Source organism: Tachypleus tridentatus, chromosome 2 (genome assembly GCF_004210375.1).
Source record: "Tachypleus tridentatus isolate NWPU-2018 chromosome 2, ASM421037v1, whole genome shotgun sequence".
Taxonomy (NCBI): domain Eukaryota; kingdom Metazoa; phylum Arthropoda; class Merostomata; order Xiphosura; family Limulidae; genus Tachypleus; species Tachypleus tridentatus.
This window is the reverse complement of record NC_134826.1, coordinates 123240020-123262762: the sequence shown is the minus strand read 5'-3', so window position 1 is coordinate 123262762 and position 22743 is coordinate 123240020. Positions and strand designations below refer to the sequence as shown.

The 22743-nt window shown below is 32.1% G+C and overlaps 1 protein-coding gene across 9 annotated transcripts in view; it reads left to right on the top strand.

Moving 5' to 3' along the window:
- Positions 1-22743, top strand: part of LOC143244997 (early estrogen-induced gene 1 protein-like) — a 75795-nt gene that overhangs the window by 47586 nt on the left and 5466 nt on the right. For all 9 annotated transcript variants that reach the window (XM_076490697.1, XM_076490698.1, XM_076490700.1 and 6 more), the window contains 5 exons: positions 5296-5486; positions 15005-15135; positions 16928-17111; positions 20770-20854; positions 21554-21665. In XM_076490697.1, the coding sequence (XP_076346812.1) occupies positions 5296-5486; positions 15005-15135; positions 16928-17111; positions 20770-20854; positions 21554-21665 (703 nt within the window). The remainder of the gene's footprint in view (positions 1-5295; positions 5487-15004; positions 15136-16927; positions 17112-20769; positions 20855-21553; positions 21666-22743) is intronic.

Here is a 22743-nt window from a genome sequence, read left to right as displayed (position 1 = left end):
TGATATTGACATTTATGTCACGTCCTCCTGCCGCAGTCAAAGCAATTCATTTTCCAGTGTCAATGGTTCAGTCACTCAAAAACATCACATTGTGGTTCTTTAACATGTGTTTATTATGGTGGCAAAGAGCCTGGTGTTTACGAGTGCAAACTAGAACCATGCTGTTTTAACTGTAGTGGCCCATTCCTCTCTTACTCTGTTTCTTACTGTAAATGCATGGAGGAGAAAGAGGTGCAACATTTGAAGACTATAAATACAGTTACGAGAGAAAGTGTTTGTACCCCTGCGTTCCGAGTAGTTTTTTGCTCATAACTTAAGTATCAGGATTAGGCTAATAGACGTATAATATATTAAATATTATACTAACACACATCTACATAAATTTTTATGTAAATTAAACGACAAATAAACTGTTTATAAACAAATAACCAAAAATAGGAGGAGCAGAAAGTGTTCGTACATTTCAGAACGTGAGAAAAAAACTGATATTCGCCAAACTAAAAAAAATTTTTATGGGAATAAACTACATTGTACCAGTTCAGAACTAGGTACTGGGTTCATAATTATTGGAATTTATCCAGCAAAAAATTTACTTCTGGCAATTTAGTGCTGTCTCCGTCATTATCTGCTTGGTCATCATGGCGAACAGGAAACAATTGTCCAATGATTTAAAAAACTGAATTATTGTAAAATACAAGTCTTGTGCGTCTCCTTCTGGTATTGCTACATGACTTAATGTGCCCGAAATCTACTGTTCAAAGCATAATTGCCAAGTTTAAGCTTACAGGATCAACTGCTAACCTCCCTCATTATAGATGCCCCACCAAATTTCCAGAGAGAACCAAGAGGAAGGTTGTCAGAGAAGTTAGTAGTACCCTCATTTAACACATAATGACATACAGAAAGTGGTAAGGGAAACTGGGGTTGAAGTAAGCACCTCTACAGTTACGAACATGTTACACTCTTTTGTGTCAAAGCATGCCATCCACATAGAACTTCATATTTAAAGACTGTTCATTTAGAAGCACAATTGAGGTATTCAAGAAAGCATGTGGATAAACCCTTTCCTTACCGTAAAAGTATTCTTTGGTCAGACGAGACTAAAATCGAACTTTTTGGCTGCAATGATGTTCTCAATATTTTCTGTAAGAAGGGGGAATGAAATCTTCCAAAGCACATCATCTCTACAGTTAAACATGGAGGTGGGTTGATCATGCTATGGGGTTCCTTTAGCTCTTCTGGTGTAGGCAACCTTCACCACATCAACGGAATCATGAAAAAAGAAGAGTGTTGATATATTAGGCAAGAATGATGCTCGGAACTTGCGGCTTGGGCATCGTTGGATCTTCCAGCATGACAATGACCCTAAGCACACATTGAAGTATGTGCAATCCTGATTGCAGAGGAACTATATAAGCATTCTGGAGTGGCCATCACAGTCACCTGATCTCAACCCAATGGAAAATTTTGGGCATGAGTTGAAGACCAGGGTTCATCAGCATCATCTGAAAAACTTGCAAGAGTTGGAGGCCTTCTGTGAAGAAGAATGAAAGAAAATACCAGTCGAGTACTGTCAAATGATCATGGAGGGCTATAAGGAAAGATTGGGCCAAGTAATTCACCTGAAAGGCCACGCAACTGACCATTAAAGTAGATGCACAAACACTTTCTACCCCTCCTATGCTTGGGTATTTGTTTATAAACAGTTTATTTGTTGTTCAATTTACATAAAAATTTATATAGATGTGTGTTAGTATAATATTTATAATATACTCTACTTTCATTATCCTTATCATGATGCTTTTTATGTTATGAGGAAAAAACTACTTACAACGCAGTGGTATGAACAGTCGTAACTGTATGCTGCTGTACTCCATTCCACTGCCAATGGAGTACAAACAGATCTTTCCGTGTCTTCAGCAGAGCCGTCTGCAAAACATCTGGAAAATCTTTTGTCCTTCATGATTAAAAGAGTAACAAATCTACATTTACTTCTATTTCTGTCCTTGCCACTTCTTCCAGTGATTGCTTGGTTTCTCTGCCTTTGGCTTCAGATTTGGGTGTTTTCTCAAGTCCATTCTCTTCTGCATCCCTGGAGAAGTGAAATAACCATTCTTTCATGCTTTCAGTCACTGGAATCTTTGTCCACAGACATAAACCTGCTACTCTTACCAGGGCAAGATCCATAGAGATTGACAGACATTTGTCCAATGAAGAAAAAATAATGTGGTCAAAAACAGAAGAGCTTCCTGCTATATTCTTCTTTAGGTAAATAAAAATGGTCACATTGATACAGTGGAACTGTCAGGGTTTTCATTCAGATATAGATGGCATTATAGAGTTGATTGATTCTTACCATTCTGTGGGTCTCTCTTTACAGGAAACCTTTCTGAAACCTGCTGACTCAGTCACCATTTGGCAGTTTTCTTTGTACAGAAATGAAAGGTGTGTGGTTGTGTGGCACTGCTGGTTGATCAGCATTTGCCCATCCTGTTTTTGCCACTTTATACACCTGGAGGCTGTAGCCATCCCTGCTTCCTTGGGTCGTACCATCACTATTTGTTCCCTCTACCTCGCTCCTGAAAAGACCTATGATCAGTCAAACATTGGTGCTCTCACTGAGTAGTTACCATCTCCCTTTTTAACCTTGTGGGATTTTAAAGGACATAATTTTTTGTGGGGTGGTGCTGATATTGATGGGACAAGTCATTCCATCACAACCTGTCTTTCTTCAGTACTAGTTCTTATATTTATTTTCATGCACCTAGTTAGTCTTTTACTGCTATTGATCTTTTTGTCTGCTCTCCTTCACTTTTCTCTTACTTTTCTTGGAGTGTTGACAGTAACTCATTTTGAGAGAGACTTGTCATGGTCAATGCCAACCAACCCACGTCCCTCGATGGAGTTGGACCAGACCAACTGGCTCTCTTTCACTGCTCTCTCAGAACTTGATCCTGCCATCATCTGTAACCATTGATAGACGACTGTGTGGTATCAGTGACTGACTGCATTGTACAGGCAGCTGCTCAGTGTATTCCTAAAACCACTACACTATTCCCACAGTATCCTCATCCTTGATGGAATCCTGTCTGCCACATGGCAAGGAAAGCTGAAAAATGGGCTTAAAATACCTTTCATAGGTATCCCACACTTTTAAACTGCATTGCATTTCAGCAGGCCTGTGCACATGCTTGGCAAGTCAGGTGTCAAAACCAGAAGGAATATAGTATTAAATATACCTCTAGCATCTCTTCTATCACCAGGTCCAAAGTCTCATGGTACAACATTTGAAAGGTTAGTGGACAGTATACTTCTCCCCCCTTACATTCTTGCTGTCTGATGGCGAGGAAGTTGCTGATGCCTAGAGCATTGCCAGTACTCTTGGCAAAATCTTTTCTTGTGCATCTGGCACTTGTGTTTCATCCCCCACCTTCTTTACCATCAAGGCACAGGCAAAGCAATCACCTCTTTCCTTTTGGGCTTATTGTCTCTGTGACTATAATTGCCCCTTTTCACTGGTGGAACTCAAGCTTGCTCTTCATTGGTCTGGCAGTACAACAGTTGGACCTGATGATGTTCATTATGCAATGGTGCACCATCTCACTCCTGCCTTTCTTGCTGTTCTTCTGGTTGTTTTTAATTGGATCTGGCAGGAGAATGTTTTTCCTATGCTTTGTGCTGTGCTATTGTACTCCCTCTTCCTAAGCCTGGGAAGGATCCCAAGATTTCTTTGAACTTCCACCCAATTTCTTTGAGCTGTCTCGGTAAGATCTTAGAGAGGACAACAGCTCTCCACCATGAACCACCTGATTTGACTTGAAATGTCAGTCAGAGAAGCCTTTCTCAAGCGACAATATCTTGTTTCTGTATTTATTGGCCTTGAGAAAGCTTATGATACAACGTTGAGTTATTTTATCTTGTCAGACCTCCACCCATACAAGTTGCATGGCCATATACCCATTTTTATAAAACACTTTTTAAATGAACAGGCAATTCCAAGTCTATGTGGGTTCCACACTTTCCTGTTCTTTCCCACAGGAACTTGGAGTCCTTCAGGGCTGTCTTGAGTGTTACACTTTTCATTGTAAAGATTAATGCCATCAGTGGACAACTCTCTCCTACAGTTTTAAACAGTTTTTGTGTCAAAGACTTCCACATTTTGTGTTAGTCGTCAAACGTGATTTATTGAAAGGCAGTTACAGACTGCCCTCAATCATTTACTGAAGTGGACCACAGCAAACTGTTTCACCTTTTCTTTGTCTAAAATCATTTGCACGAACTTTTGCCACCAATGGGGTATTCACCCTGATCCTATGGTCCTTGAGGAAAAGTTTTTGGGGCTTATCTTGACCATAAGTTGACCTTCATTCTGCACATCAAGCAGCTGTGTGTCAAGTGTACAAGGACATGGAACATCCTCCATGTCCTGTCTTCCACGTCTTGGGGAATAGATTGATGTTCTATGCTTAAAAGCTATTGTATCCTTATTTCATCAAAACTGGACTATCGGTCTCTGGTCTATGGCTCTACGAGGAAATCAACCTTGAAGCTGGACCCAGTTCACCATCAGTGGCTTCAGCTCTGTACAGGGGCCTTCTGCACTTCTTTAGTCCAGAGTTTGCACATTGAGACTCTTGAACCTCCTCTGTACCTTTTTACATTTGCAACCGTTTTTATTGTATGTTTCAAAACCTCAATTCTTACCATAGCATCTCACCTGGTGTTGTGTTTTCCTTCCTTGGTGGACCATGTCTTTTCAGAATAGACAGTCTGCCATTGTTCCTTTTGGCCTTCGTATCCAGGCACAGTTAGATTAATTTGATTTGTTCTTGTAACTGTATCCACTGATTAGTCCAATCCAACATGGCTGGTTAGGATTGAGAGTGATGGCATCATTTTAAACATATTTTTACCATGGGTTCACCATTGACATTGATGATGGTGACACTGTACACCTTAGTTTGCTTTAAAATTTGTAAGGGTCATTGGTCTTTTTAACTAAGATTTTAATTTGAGAATTGGATTATGTTTTGTTTTAGCATGATTTCTTTTTATATATTTTAATGATTTTACTTTATCTTTCTACTCGTCTCTGCTTGTTCTCTGCCTATCAATAAAAGTGTTACTACTCATACCAGTCATTCTTAGATACAAGAATTATCTTTTTGTCATAGTTTGGAATTTTTACATCTGATAAAAATTTGAAATGAGCTACAGTATACAGATGATATATTTTAGCTTAGAGTTTAGTTTTGTAAGTGTAAGCTCTAACTCTTCATTATTTTAACTTTTTAGGAAGCTAAGGGAGGCAGGTCCTTCCTGAAGCTGGGTTTTGTTGACCTAAACTTGGCTGAATCTGCTGGAGCAGGTGTGCACACCCGTAGATGTCTACTTGAAGGTTATGATGCTAAACACCGGCAAGATAACTCCATTCTGCAGGTGACCTTACAGATGACCTTATTGTCAGGGGATCCTTGTTTTAAGGCGTAAGTTCTTATTGTTTAGTTAGATAATGAAAAACTAACATTTTGTAATGAACTGAAATATTTAAAGATATAAAAATTGAAAAGAACTTTGTTTTTAATTTTCACTTGGCCCAGGAAATTGGGAAAAAAAATTAAGCTGTAATCCCTGCACTGTGTAGTTACTGTCTGTATCTCTACACTTGCATTTATTGTTTAAGTTTGCATAGGCAAGCTATGTTGTGAGCACTTTGCAGTATGTATTGGTTATTCAGACACCAAAAAGAATTGAATGTGCTCATCTTGTTTCTTTAAAGTTCTGGGATTTCAGAGATATTTGTATAATAAACAGGCCTTTAGAAAAAGGTTAAAGGACTTACCATTATAAACCATGTTTTTTTTGTCTATTCTGATTTGTTAGGATAACAGTGCCTGTATTACTCTGATATTTGACTAAATTAATTTTTACCAACAAATGCAACCAGCAGATGAAAAAAAAGTTGTGATTTAACTGCCTGTATCCACTTATGTAGCCTATGTCAAGGTACAAAAGTACATGGATAATTTTAAAACACAGTGGTGTAAAGTACATCTTGAATATTTCATTTTATATGATAGTAAGAGGGCACGTACCATTAAGTAAGCCTAAAACACCTAGAATGTTCTAGCTGATGTAACCAAAATCTGTTTACTTGAATTAGTATCTAAAAATGAGACATAAGATATAAATAGTAGCAAGCCCATCAGTTAGTTAGCTGGTTTTGTACCTGTCAGTTTTATTTTCAATGGCACAGTGCCAGAGAAATGTTTGGATCAGTGTTATTAATTATGCATATTTGCTTATTTGATTGATACACTGTGAAGATGTATCAGTAAGTTATTTTTGCATTATTTGTTGTGCATTTAAAGTATTTCCATTTAAACATCATTTGAAAACTTAGGCCTACAACTGAAGGGTGGTAATGTTGAAGAAAGAAACTAATTTATTATTACCTAGTGGAATGGACTTGACTTTCATTTCACCAAATAATATAAAAGAACCCACCGGATAAAAGAACATTATGATAGTAGTGATTCTAAAGTGGGACAGGGTAATTTTTTCATGATTAAGAAATTATAAACAAGAAAATATTCATTGAATTTGCAAATTATTACCCATTTAGCCATGGTTGTTTATTTGATGGTAACTTGTATAGGTAAGTAACACCAGGAAAAAAAGACTTTAAAAGCATGTTAAGGTCATAGTATGAAATAAAAATATAAAAACATCTCTGAAAATACCTCCTAACTTAAAAAAAAAAAGATACATTATGTGTGCATGCATTTCATTAGGTTTGGCCATCAGGTTTGTGTTTGTGTGTCTTGAACAGACTTTTATGCTTTTGTTTCTCAGTTGTATTCTAGCTAGTTACCAACTGTTAGGGAATAAAGTCATATGGACAAAATTTATTGTTGGAAATTAAGTAATGATACTGTGAAATACAAGTTAGTTGCATGGCTATTGCTTTTTATTTAAAGTTCGACTTTGATTTTTTTTAACATTTCTGGATTTTTCTACAGTCACATATGATGCACAACAAATTGACGCTTTTTAACTGTTAATGATAACACTTAGAATAAACATTGCTATTACATTATTTCTCTCTCTTTTTTTTTTTTTTATGGAATTTTTCCATAATCCAAGCTGATAATGTTGAATATACTTGTTTCCTTAAAGTGTAGAATTTAATAGGTACACTTTATGTAATAACATAAATTTCAATTACAAGCAAAAAGAAAAAGTTGTCAAGTTATATATTTATTTAATTTTACTTTTTTTTATAAATACAAAAAAGCTAGCTTGGTCATGATAAAAAAAAACAACACAAATTTAGCATAACCAAGATTTATATTATCCAAATCTGTAGTAATCCATATTATCTTGTATTTTTTTACCCTAAAAGGATTGTATATCCAATTACAACTGTTTTATAAGCCTTACAGGTTAAAGATAGCTTCTCTTCACATTTTTATTTTTTATACAGTGATGGCTTATGATTTGTTGATAAGTGAAGCACATGCATTTTAAACCAACTAAAAATATACCATCTCTCATAATCTGTCTCTGGAGCCAATTTCTCACTTCTCTGTCTTTATGTTGCCTACACAAACTCTCCAGTTGTTATGGCAATTGGTCATTCCAGCATGCTCAATATTTTTTAAATATATTTACTGTTTTCTTATGCAGAAATGCTAAGTTGTGGTCAAAATTTTAGTAGTAATTAATTAAAATCTTCTCTCATAGATTTAATAGGCATGTGACGGTTTCATTGTCTTGAAATTTTTACATTTTACAGTAATTTCTGTACATTGGTTCTGAAAATATCCATTTTTCTCCATTACATACAGATTTTTAACAAAATGTCGTGTACTTTTATATAAGTGAATGTTTGGTCATAGCTATGCTTAAAATATTGATAATCACTGGCTATAGATTTCTCTAGACCAGTTGCAGTATGTTATCAATCATTCTAGAATTCACATAATAAAAAAAAATATTCATTGTGGTAAACAAGAGAGTAATTGAATATAAATGAGATTTTTTTGTTTTCCTGATTTGTAAAATTTACATGATATAAAAAATGAATTATGAATTTTACATAGTTCATCTATGCAGATTTTGAAAATAATATTCATAATTTTTTTATGGTGTAAAGATTTTTTATAATTTGTGAAGAAATAAATATTACTTTGATAAAAATTATTTCATTTACTACACTGAACATTTTCTGTTTTTTTAACAAAAATGCAAACAAATATGCATCGTGATTTATCCTGATATTTTTGTGTGAAACCTACATCTTTTAGTCTCAAAACTACATGTTATGGTCTCTCTTTTATGTATTGCATCTGGAGCATCTTGTTTTAATGACCAGCAATAACCAGCCATTATGCTAATGTTTTACTTTGCCTGATACCTCCTCTCCATTTCTTTGATGTCTGGATGATACCTTTCCCATTGTTCTTAATGGCCCTGGGATTTGTAAGGAAATAGTCAATATGTGAATGTAAGAAATTAACTTTCAAGCACATGTTACATGTTATTGAGTATGCTAATGACAATATTTTTTGTAATTTGGGTTCTTGTTGTTTCCTAGGAATTTGTCAATAACATCTTTAAAAGTAATTCATGCTTTTCTTTTTAATGTTCATTGTTGTCCTTTCAAACAATTCATTGAAAGTTAGTTTCATAATCTGAGACCCAATAAAAATCCCTTTAAATTTTGCTTCTGAAAGAGCTTGGAGTTGCCACATGGTTACTTGAAAGAGTTGCCATCTCTAAGACTTTTACAAATTACTTTATCAAGCCCTTTTTTTATGTGAAGGTAACAGGACTTCGTGTCAATCAAACTTTCACATTCAGTGTTTTTCAATCCTGGTATCAGGATGACTGTGCATAGCTATTGCTTCTGTATCCTGTGCTGACTTCATTCTCTGCTGTTTCATTCACACACAAAAAAAACATGGAAAATTTGTATAACTGCATTGTTGACCCAATAACATTTTAGGGTCTTTTAAATTTCCACAAAATAGTCCGTCATGTTCTTTGTATTTGACCTTATTAAGCAGAAGTTTGAGATTTTTGTATGTTTCTTTCAAGTGAAATGAACAAGTAATAGGAATAGATGCATATATGTTATTATTGTGAAGGAGAACACCTTTTAGACTTCTTTTGGAGGAATATTGGTTTATAGACTACATCTCGTATCATTTTGTATTAACCCTTTTGCTACAAGTTTGTCTACACATTTACACAGTGTTTGCACTATAACATTTGATACAGCATGTGTATCTTAACAAAATTTGACAGACTTTTAGTAAAGATTACAAGTATTTTGTGTACAAACAAATTGATTTTTAATGAAATATTTTCACTAAAGATTTGTTTGTCAGTGTTTCATCTTGAGTGCAAAGCAATAAAAAAAACTATTCTGTCTCCCAAAAAATATTAAATATTATTTATGTAATCTTCAAAACTTCCTAAATACATTTCAAATTTTTGTTTTCAGTAAGACTATTTTGTTGTTTTTTATACTATAAGTATGGTTTGTCACTTATTCAACCTTGTAACCTTCATAATAAAAAGGAAATATAAATCATGCTTTTTTTTCAAGCTAGAATGATTATATGTTATAACAACATGAAAATACAAATGATTAGTCTAAGTAGATTGTCTCATAATGCTCTTTATGAATGTATATGTATTTATTATTTTTTATTATACTGACTTTCCAATCCTGTGTTACTAACATTACATATATTGCATTGATGTGGTGCACATGCACTCAGATTATGTATCCAGTAATGTAAAACTGACCTTAAGTCTTCCTTTTCTTAGCTGTGTTTAGTGAACCAGTATTTTGTAATATACAGTCACATTTCAATCATTATACATTATATATGTGTATATAGATTATTACTATTTATAAACAAATAATTAAATTATTTTTCTTAAAATATAGAATAATAAATCAAGAAGTAAAACACAATTATTTCTTCTTACTACAACACCTGTACTCGGTTCTTGCTTGACATAGGTTACTAAGCCTTTTAACATTTTACATGTGAAGGATATCAAATAAAATTTTTTTTCAATTTATGTATACAGTTGAATAACCAAAACATCATAAATAAGTACACTGATACCAATAAAATTCCATTATAATTTATTAAGCTTATTAAGATTTATTTAGATTCTAAAAAATATGAAACTTTGAGCAGACTAAAGACACAACCTACCTCCTTGAGAACTTGGATTGAAAGAATATGGTAGTTTTTTCAAATATTTAAATGGCTGAGAAAACACTGGGGGACATTCTAAGTTGTTGATTGGTTATTCACGTTTCATATACTGTAGTAAGAGTATATAAAGGACCGTTCAGCGGGTTTGATTCAGTACATAAGCTTTATCTCAGCGAAATTATAGATATGAGGTTCTCATTTTATATTCTAACTTGTCAGTATTAGTAATTGAGCTCCTAATTTGTATGAAATTAGAGACTTAGTATTTTGACATCACAAACATCTAATTTTAGACATTCAACATACCATGTGACATACTAAAATCCATATTTAAGTGTGTTCTTTTAATATTTAAATTAAGAAATTAACTTGTACATAGAATTACAGTTTGAATTATGATCTACAATTTGATTCCAAACTTATTAACAAATTCATAAAATAGTAGTTTAATAACATTTTGAATTCAAGTTGACAAACTTAATGAAGTGGCTTTTGAATCATGACCAGTTGAGAAAGGATTAATTTGGCAATATTGTTGCAATTAGCCAATGAACCTTCTTGAACAACATATTGTATAAATTTTTTTTTTAATGATTTATGTAACAGTAGAATGATATTCTTGGAGATAGCAAGTTTTTTACCTAAATTCTAGACCACAAAAATCTCTGAAGAATCCTTTGAAAGGTCCAAATCTCTCACCCATTCATTAAGTTAATATTGTGTACAAAGTTGTGGTTCAGGTTGGAAACAAATTCCTGTCATAATTTATTTTTACATCAGATTCAGAATCCGTTGAAACTGTATCAAGATGTTTTGGTAGTCTAGGTACAGGTACATCAGGCCCATGAGCAACAGATTTTAAAGCAGATTGAAGGTTCAGATAAAAAATTATCTTTTTATATCAAGTGTTGTAGCCTTTCATGTTACATGAGTAAAAATAGCAGTCATCTCTGAGGTGTCTAGGCTCATGAAAGATCATTGAAATACCAAAAGGCAAATACTTTTATTATTTTTAGCCCATTGTCTCAACATTTCAACCTAATTGATTTGAACTTTTGAACTTTGTGTGGATCCCTTGATCCCCAAGTTTTATTCAAAAATGTGTGTAATACACTTTTTTTGACAAATTCTGTAATGTTTTGTCTTTGTTTCTTTTAAAAAATATAACAGAATATGTTTGGGCCATTTACACAACCTCTTATTGTTCCAGCAACAAATAAATAATATTAAAAAGAAAATAACAATGTGAAAGTGCATGCACATAGACAAATACCATCTAGAAATGACATCATGTGACATGTTAACCAATTATGTATTCGTGGTGTGTTTCTCATGGGTTCTAAAACAATTGGTAATACTATCACATCATGATTGGTCAAAAGATATATATAGCCAGTGGTTGTCAACATTTTAAGCATGATAAAATGTGGCCAAATTTCAATGAAAATGGTTTATGTAAAAGTACATATGATACATTGTGAAAAACTTGTACATGGTGGAGAAAAATTGACATAAATTTTGGATTCAGTAGATACAAATTACTGTAGAATGTAAACATTTCAAGACGGTAAAAACCATCACAGCATTTGTTGTACAAGTAATTGAATTAATTAGGTTCACTAAAATTAAGTTGCCCATCTGTGGATATTAATAAATTTGTGCACTTGTTTTCTCTGTCAGTAAGATAATGCACATTCAATGCATGACCCTTTATTTACTGTTATAAAAAATCTGAGTCAACTGTTATCCAATTCAACAGTCATCTAAGTCATTCTGTAATTTCTTGATAGAGCTAGAAATACACAAGAATTTAGTGTTATTAGCATGCATTACTAGTTATACCTCTCTTTGTATCATCAATGTAAATAAGAAAAAGCAGAAGCCCAAACACATACCTGAGGTATGCCGCTAATAACAAGTCCAGTTTAACAAATTTTCAAAGTTTTACAATTTGGATAGTACTTCATTTAATATTAGTTTTATTGAAAATAACTTCTTTTCTCAGTTAAATGTATATTAACATTTTTGTATCCATAACTAGGTATTAGTGACTAAGAACCAGATACAAACTCTGGTTTGTACATGTTTTTCTGTTTTGCTCTTTGTAATTCATTTGAAGAAAATCAGATAATTTCAAGTACATAATAGCTAAAAGGTTACTAATATAACTGTATTATTACATTTATATTTATTAAATACTGATCATTTTTAATTTATTCTTTTCTCATGATTTTTTTTCCTTTTGTACAATGTGAAGGTTTTAGATATCATTAACTCTTCATGGGCTTGGTCATTTCAGACTGACCTTGTAACAACCATGAAATTATAAATACTATAACTATTATTGTGGTAAGTGTAGCTTCACATAATGTGATAGGAAGCTGCATTTGTACTCAATTAATTCCACACAGTTTTGCATAAACAACATATCCAGTTAATAGCACTCTTGTGTACAGTTATACAAGTGCACTTGGCATGTGCTATTGTGAATAGTCTATTTAAAATTTTTTGAGAAACCTATGAAATTTTATTTGTTATTTCTATGATAGTAAATATATACAGAAAAAACAAGGAATTTAGTACTCACTTTGCAAACTTGTCTTTTCCTATGACTGTCCAGAGGATTAAAGGAGTGATGTCACACTTACATGCTTTTATTTTATAAACTATACATTTATTTTCTATAAGCTTGACATAGTACAAGTTGTATTTTGTAGGTAGCACAACCATAAAGTAGTAATATGAAAACCTGTACTGTGCACTTTTCTGAATTTCTATTAGTGAGCTTGAAATTCAATATATATCTCAAGGTAAGGAGCCCAAGCCTTGTACAAGGAAGTTGTAACTTCTTTAGACTTGTATTCATTATTTCTGTAGCTACAACCTAAAATCCTAATTGCTCTACCACTAGCAACTACATACTGCTTGGATAGCTTTAGAGACTGATTGTTACACCAAGATTCCTTTCTTTCACAACACTGTTAAGGCTATTCCTATCCAAATTATATTTATAATTCAAATTATGATAACCCATATGTATTATCTTGTATTTACTACAATTAAAACCCATTTGCCATTTATTTGCCCTGTTCACTAAATGGTATAAATCCTTTTAAATTAGCAAAAGCATTTTCACAGTTAGCAGCATCCCAGATTTTAATAGGATCAGTAAATTTAAGTAATTTATTGACCATTCTTTTATCTGTTATTAATGTAACTAAAAAAAGAGTAAATTAATCCAATTTGTCTGAATTTCGTTTGTAACAACACTTTTCTTCCATCCAGCCACTCTTCTATCCAATTTGGTATTGTATCCCCCACACCAAAAGAGAGAATTTTTTTTACAAACCTTTATATGGCACCTTGTCAAATGGTTTTTAAAAATTTAATTACATCAAATTTACTCTTAATCTACATAAGCAGTAATATTTTCAAAGAATATCAAAAGATTTATAAGACAAGATTTTTCTCTAGTGAAACCATTTTGACTACCACAAAAAATTGTAAATTTTGTTAAATGACTTTACAAAGCATCTCTTTATCAGACCTTCCAGAACTTTTCCCACAACTGCTATAAGACTAATGGATCTATAATTACTGGGACACTTTTTTTTTATCACCTCTTTTGAAAAGAGTTATGTTAACTAACTTCCAGTCTTCCTGTACCTGCCAGCTGTTAAAGGACTGACAAAAAATAGTAACAAGTGGCTCACATATAGTTTTTAATCTCCTTCCAAATCCTTAAGGAAATATTATCTGACCCAGGAATCTTATCATTCTTAAAACTTCCTAATATTTTCTTGACTAACTTAATGCAGTTGTCGTCTTTGATTTTATTTCCATCTGTGAACTGAGATGCGGAATACTGCTTAAACCTTTGTTTGCAGGAAATGAAGAAAAAGCAAAATTTAATAACTACCTATTTCATAATCCTGAAGTGCCTTTATCATCCTTCAAGGGCCCTACTCTCATCCTAAACTTTTCTTTATCTGTAATATATTGTTAATTTTTACATCTTCACCCAACCTTTTCTTGTACATCTTTTTTTTTATGTTCTAATTTCTTATTTCACCAACTTTCTTGATCATCTAAGTCTCCTGTCAGTTTAAATTTCTTAAATTTATTATGCTTTTGTTTTAATTTCTTCTCTTATACCGTTAATGAGCCAACCTGGTTTTTTATTTGCATCTACCATCTACTTTCTGAAAAGAATATGTTGACCTTAAATATTTAAGAATTTCTCTACATCATCAGTTCCCAAATCCACCACAAAAACTGTATCATTGCTAGACTCTTGTATTATATTATCTTGCTCTGTTGGTTATATCCTCAAGCTATGCCCCTGGGTAGCATAATCTGATTCTTTTGTTTATATTTACTCCACAGATAATCCTGTACACATACCTGTCAAGGAATCACCTGAAAAACTGTAACTGTTTTTAATCTCCCACATCCTTCTCTGGCCCTTTTTTCCTTCCATTCAATAGTTCTTGTCTTCTAAAGCCAAGGGCTGAAATTTGTTGCTCAATATAATAGGTTTCTTACAGTTAAATTTCACTACTTTTAGCCATAATAGTACTTTTTAACTTCCTGAAGGTCATTGTTAACTGATATTTGTTGCATGTAAAAGTTTAAGCTTTTTTTTTTTTTTTGAAATCCTTCCATTTCCAACAGTCTACTACTCTGTGTTGTTGTTTTTGAAGTGCTTCTTTTTGTGTTTCAAAACAAAAAGTCAGAACAGTGCTCTTTATTTATTACAGGCCTTCCATACGACCTGCTATTATTCCAAGGGAACCAGAAGAGCAGTTACTTCCTGAAAGGAAGACAGAAGATTATTCTGAAAGTAGTTTAACTAGCAGTGGATTTGGCAGCCTTCCAAGAAAGTCAAAAGGTGAGAGCCAATTTGTCAGGTTAATTGTTACATTAAAGCTAAACTATTCAACTAATAAGATAATTTTGTCTTAGAGGAACTACAATTTAAAAAAGTGGTGTTCATAATCTATTTTTAGTATTCTTAGGAAAATGGTATCAGTTGAGTATCAACTGTGCTATTTTTGTTGGTCAGTATTTGTTGATACTTCTAGTTATAATCTGCAGTAGATGGCATTTAATTAACCTACTGAAATTCATTTGTTAAAGAAATGTATGTAGCATTTTATTCATTAATTGTTGCTGCAACCTGTCACCTGTATTCACAGCATTTGTATAAACAACCACTTTTTTGTGCAAAGTTCAGGTTTGTCCTGTATCATTATTGACCATTGGTCAACCAGACATTCACTCTTTTCTATCTTATGTGCATAGCTAGTTTGTCTGTAGTTAAGAGGGCAAATGTATGACATAAATTTTTAGATTTTTAAAATACTTAATTGGTAAAGTACAATCAAGTCTTCATTAAATTTGTTTTGTGTTAATGTATCTTATTATTGTGAACAGAACACATCTTTTTTATCTGTAGAATTTTATTTCAATGAATTTTTAAAATGATTAATTTCTTCTCTGGTGTTGAGTATTATAATTTATTTCAGATGAGCCTCCAGTTTATTATGTACATTATGTGTTACTATTTCAAATAACCAGAAATTTTAATTTTAATTTGGAAGTTAATTAACTGTTAATTGGTATCAAATTTATTATATTTGCCAACAAGATGATCTCCAGTTTTCTTTTTTTAACACAAATGTATTCATATACAAACAAAAAAATAATACAGTTTTATATCCAGTCTAAAACTGAATATTTTATCAATGATCAAGGGCCATGATGAGTAAATTAATTCTGATTTGATACACTCATTTAAGCTAGCTGGTTCATTTGGCCTAATGCTGCTTTAAGTTGACTTTTACCAATGAAGATATTTAATGTACTCATAAGGATAATAATGTCTGAAGAAATTCATTGAAGTTAAACAGTTTGTAATGTTCAAAATCTATAAACATTCCTTGTCAAATTCTGTAGTTTTCCAGTTAATAGGCAATAATCACAATTATAGCTTTCTTGGCCTATAACACACTGACTGCAGCTGATCAACAATATTCTTCCTCTGTTTTTTAGCACATCGGTTTTTATTTATCAATCGTGAGATTTTAGAACAATACTTTTAGTGACCTAGTATATTATTGATTCTTACTCAATCTCCTACAAAGTTAGAGAACAGGTGGGACTTGTGCAAAACATAGCCAATAACATTTGTCACATTCAAAAAAAGAAAACTACACAGAAACAAATGTAGGCACTAAAATAAATGTATATAAACAAATCCATTACATCAGAGACTGAGTCTGGCCACATCATGGCTTCTCATAAATTTCATCTACCCATTGCATTGTGAAGAATGGTAAGTCTAATTAAAGCACAGTGTAATGGAAATTCTTTGAGTTATGGGTCAAAGATACTTAAGTAGACTTATTGATGTATAGATTGGTAAGTGGGAAAATATGCAAAGCTTTGTAGTTTTGATCACAACTTAAAGTGAGGTTATTTAACTCAAACACACACACACACACACACACACACACACACACACACACACACACATTAATCTGAGAGTCTTGTGGATTAACTACCTCAATAATTGTTACAATAACCTGTAAATATGTTGGCTATAATAGTCCACCAAATAAAACCAAACTATTGTATAAGAAAACTCTTATGTAAATAAAAGGTTAAATTATGATCTGTAGGAGCAGATGGCACTACCACAGATGAGACTGAATGGAAGAAAGATGAACTTCTCACTCCTCAGGTGGAGTGTGAATCAGGCCACTCCCGTAATTCCAGTTACGCCAGTCAACAGTCGCATGCCTCAGGTTATAGTAGTCTCCATTCTCATTCTAGGCAAGGAAGCTCAGAGTCAGGACATCTTCGGTGAGTAGATTTGTCTATTTATTTTATATTAAAACGTATAACAACCCTCCTTTTAAATAAATGGCAAATGTTGTAACTGGTGGTATGATTAGAAAACCATAGAAACAGCACACACAATTTGACATTTCTGTAAGAATTTTGTTTTTAATTCCCAAAGAATTAAATGATATAAATTACTTAGTCTTGTCATTTTATAGTTTTCAGTTAAAGTTTACAGTTATTGGAATGTATAAGTAGTGAACATTAAAAATACTGCATTTTTTTCTTAATTTACATGTAATATAACACATAAACAAATTTCATTTCATTTATTTTTAATTTTAGCCCCAAGTAATACTGTGATCTTATATAGCAAAATGTTTGGTAATGAAATGGTTTATGAGAAAAAATGAAATGACAAGCAAATGACATGCCTTGCTTAAATAATTTTTTGAACTGTTGGGTACAAAGGACCTGTACATGTGTACTTGTATACTTATTGAGTCAGGGAATAACACATGAAGTGTTATTAACATATTGTTAATATGTTAAGTGTTGTCTTTCTTCAGAGCTTCTTATGTTGTGGATACTAGTTATACACTTGGTTTAATGCAAGATTTTGCTTAATTACATGCAAAAATGTTGATTAAATGCGTGATTGTAATGCATCCTTTTTGATGCTTAGGAAAAAGCTGGGTCATGCACATATTTTAATCATTTCAATTTATTATAAACTATTTCCATTATAAAACTATATTCCATTTTTGCTGTAAAATCTTCTAAAGAATAACATTCTGAGGCATTGACGTTTAGACCTGAAGAAGAAAGATTTGCAAGTATTAAATAATAACTTAAGATTATGCATGCTACACAGTTTACTTTGATTTGAAATTTGCACAAAGCCACACGAGGGCAATCTGTGCTAGCCATCTCTGATCTTGCAGTGTGAGACTAAAGGGAAGGCAGCTAGTCATCACCACCAACTCTTGGACTACTCTTTTACCAATGAATAGGAGGATTGACTGTCACATTATAATGCCCCCACATCTGAAAGGATGAACATGTTTATTGTAACAGGGATTCAAATCCACAACCCTCAGATTACTAGTCAAGTACCTTAGCCACTTGGTCATGCCAGGCCTTAGACAGTATGAACTGCAGAGATGCCAACCATTACAATTTGAGCATAGTCATTATGATTTTGGTGTATACATTACAACTATACGCCCATACAGACAAATATTATGACTTGTTGCAACTCCCAAATTATTATATATTATATAGGCCTATACAATAGTGATAAATTGTTCCCCCAGGGCTTGAAAGGGGTGAAAAGAAAATTTCTAGTGAGATACAAATAAATTTTGATAATAAATAAAAGACATAGTCCAAATGGCTACTTGCGATAATCATGTTTGTGTTTTAAATAATAATAATAAAAAAAAAATTGTATCTCCGACGTCTACCGATAGTTTGAGTGCGTGGCTTTTCATACTGGGTACGTGAGGGAATCTATAGGTGCGTCATCAGTGCTTGCCAGCCAGTCAGCGCTTGCATAGTTGGATATTTCTCATTTTCTAAGCGGCATAAAAACACCAATGTGATCCTTCACAAGATGGAAAAAAAGAGGCCTCTTTCACCATATTGTCTTGTTTCTGGCAAAACTGAAAGGGCTCTGTCTACAATCATTACGTTCAGTCATTTGAAATAGTTGGCATCTCTGGAACTGGCATGTACAAGGTACAGTTGTGACTATGGTACTTTGACTGCACTTGATGTTGGTAAAGCATTTTGTTGTAATTGGGCACTGTGTTGTGCACTACTACAATTTCTGTAAATTATTTGTAATATATTTAATTGTTTAACTCTTAAACTGTTGGATGAAATAGCTTGAAATTTCAAAAGGATTTTACTTATTTAATTCTGATATTTTTAGAAACAATTAAACATGCCTCAATTTTGTTGTAGATTTTATTTGGTGATTTTCATGTAAATGTTCCTTATAAAATTTTCCTATAAAATTGTAAATTTTGTTTTCAATTGTAAAACACCACAGGCAGTTTTACAGTTGGTGATGTGTAATAAAAATAACCTTTGTATCAAAAATTATAAACAAGATGACTTTTTGGAAAGGAATATTAATCACATATCTTTTAAATGTATCATACATTTTAGATCTAATTTGCCATTTATATATATATATATGTGTGTGTGTGTGTTTTGTTGTTTTTTTTCCCATTCAACTCAAGCTTTTGCTTAGATGGCCTAACATTGTCTTACACAGTGGCCTTATCAGTGAAGTGAAACTTGATACAGTCAAAAGCAAAATTATTTATTTAACATTTATTTTTTTTGTCAGTATCGTACTCTAACTTCATAGTTCAAATGATGTATAAAAATGATAAAGGAAGCATAAGAAACAAAAACACAACTGTTATTATAGTAGAAGTTGCTCTCAAACATCTCCAAGTACCATGGCATCAAGCTAAAATGTTATCACTTTATTCAGTCTACTAATCTCTGTGAACTGGAAGTAATAGTAGCTTAAGCAGTTTATAAGACCAGAAGAAGAGCTCTTTATTATATGTTTAAATCACAAGCCTATGACTTCTCAAAAGTAAAGTATAAGCAGTTAGATGTATTGAAATGAAGTTTGGGAAACAATGATTGACTGAAGTAGATGAAAATGTACTTGTATTGAAATTACATAGTAAAGTAATATAATTTTGTTGAAAGCTGTTTCTAGTTGCCTCCTAGGGGCCCACAAGTGTAATTTTATGCTTAGAAAAATTCAGGAAAATTACTAACACTGGTGGTGTTTTGGTTCGTGCTGAAATCAACCCAAAATCAAAATTCTTTACCTTTTAGAATTTTAACTTTAAAGTATATTTGGAAGAATGAGTAGAAGTTTATTTTTTTTATGAAAAATCTTAATTCAATATGTGAGTTTTTTTCTATAGGTTGATGTACCTATAATAAGTGTGATAGCTTGAAACAAATCAAAAACTTCTAAAACATTTTAACAATTAAGTGTTTGGGAATGTGTAAATATTTTAATTAAAAGAACAGTTATTACATGAAAGCTGATTTACACATTTTTTTTATTAGGAATGTCATTAATTTTTTTTATTCACTTGATACCAGTTTTTTAATTTTTTGAATAAAAATCCTGTAATATCATACTATCTATAATGTTAGTTTATTTCATTGCTTTCAGCATTTTTATTTCTGATTGATGTTTTTGAGTAATAAAAAGAAAAAAAAGACTTAGTAGATGTAAAAGCTTCCAAAATTTGGTTTTAGAAGTTGTACAAGTTGCTAAAATCCTGTCAGTACTGAGTGGCATTATAACATACTTGATGCTTAACATAGATGTCACCTACTTACGTTATTGATAGAGGTTTTACATTATTGTATTTTTTATCTACTCTCTGTATGAATGATTTGAGTATCATTACATACAATTCATAACTTTAATAACTTCAAGTTGGCTAGAATTTGAGTACAGTTATAAGCAACCCACTAGTTATGTTTCTTATGTTGTATTTCCTGCTAGATATTTTAGGTATTCATATAAGATATAGTTCAACATATAGGTAAGTGAAATGGTGCTCTTGATTGTTAGATACAGTATTTTTTTTAGTATTCTAATTTAACTTTCTACATTTTAATATCTCAGGAGCCTCAGTTCAGGTTCAGGTTACATTGAAGTGGCATTGCCAGGAATGCCCAAACTTGCTGAAAGAAAGAGACCAACAGGAAAGGTATTGCACTTTTCAGAGAAGCTATTATAAAATTCTAACTTTACACAATGTAAAACAAAGAGAGCATGTGTAAAATGTATACAAGTAAAAAAAAATACTGTTTGGGATTTGCAATTTTTTTACTTAAGTGTAGAATATTTTTAGGGCTTTTTAATACATTTCCACATAAGAAAATTATGCATATTGAGTATGTATGTTTAATTAAAGTTGTGATTCAGAAGTGCAGAAAATATAATTTTTTCTGGATTTCACTTCACTGCATTATAGACTGATGAAAATCAACTCATATTTTCAATTAAAAGCTTCTGAAATACAAGTAGGGGATTTTTAGCCACAGTTATTTTACATTTCTTTAAAATACTACATTGTTGAGAGTATTATATAATGCACATCTCCAGTGGTTTCACACAGTTAGTATTTAATCTTTGCTTACATTTTGTGATAAATTAATTGCTGCTTTCTGGAAAACAGTGCATCATTGTTCAAGCAAACAAAATGGATCTTTTTTTTTAATTAAAATGTCAGGGTTATAGAGTGGTTTTTGTGTGTAATTTTTAATTGTAAAATTTTGAGTTAACAAGAATTACTTTTTGTTTACTTTATCATTTTCCAGGTTTTGAATAAGTTTGTTGTAGGTTTATACAGATTTTCAGCACTTATGTAGTGATTTTATGTATGTATGTTTGTTTATTTTCTTAGAAACATATAACAGAAGAGAACAGAATGGATTCTACCAGAGTTAATGCTGATCAACTGATTAAAGAACTTTTTGAAGCTAGTAATTTTGATGAAACTGAGGAACATGCTGAAAGTAAGTTTAGGCCAGCTGTGACTGCATTACTGAATGCAATTAAGAAAGTAAAGTTAAATTCTTAAGTTAATTGAAGAAATGTAAAAAAAACTCAAAAGTCATTATTGAAACTTTAAGTCTGCTATATTTACTGGCAATAAAAGTTTGGAAGCAAACTCCTTATTTAAACTTTATTTTTAAGCCTAGATTTTTTATACACATGGTTAATAGTTCTTCAGCATTATATTTAAGCATCATAATTATATTGTTGTTTCTGTTTAATATATATTGGTATAGAGTTTAAAAACTTCTTGTCTTCTTTTTCCTTTTATCATGACTTGTACTTTCACCATATAACTCCAATAAGGTGTAAAAATAATAGTTTCAGAGTGGTTCCTCTCATTTTGAATGGGATTTTTTTAATTAAATAATAAGTAAGTAGCAGATGAATATCACTGTTTTTTATACATTTTGTCAAGTGTTCTTATCAAATTAAAGAGTATTGTGATTGTTCATAACCACAAAATCAGATTGTGTTTGTAGTTTGGTCTTCAGCTATTTACTTCCATCCAGTGTAGGGCATGTGCTTTGCCACACAATAAAGTTTTATATATACCTGACATATGGCTGTCATATATTAATAGTCAAAAAGTATTTTTGAACAATGTTATGACTGATGAAACAAGCTTATCACACAGAATAGCAGATGTTCAGTTTCTCGCCTTTCAGTTCTCAGTCTTTAGGTGAGAACAAATTTCAGATGATTAGAAGAGAAATAATATTACAAAAGTAAAATTACTCTTGCAGAAGTAGTATGTTATTTCTGAGTAGACCTATTCAGTAGACATCAATGATTATTTCCATAAAAACATGAAAGTTGGGAAACATATTTCTTTTTTAGTTTTTGTAGTTTCTCAAAACACCAAACTACACTCGCTAAATCACAAACCACAAATCGTAAATGCTTCTTCAGAAATATGGATTGACAGTGTTAAAAAAATAAACTTTTGTTGCAGTTGGGTTAGCTTGTGTCTAATTTTATTACCTATTATGGCCATTTGTTTCATTCTTTTATTTCAATGTAAAAAAAAAAGTTATA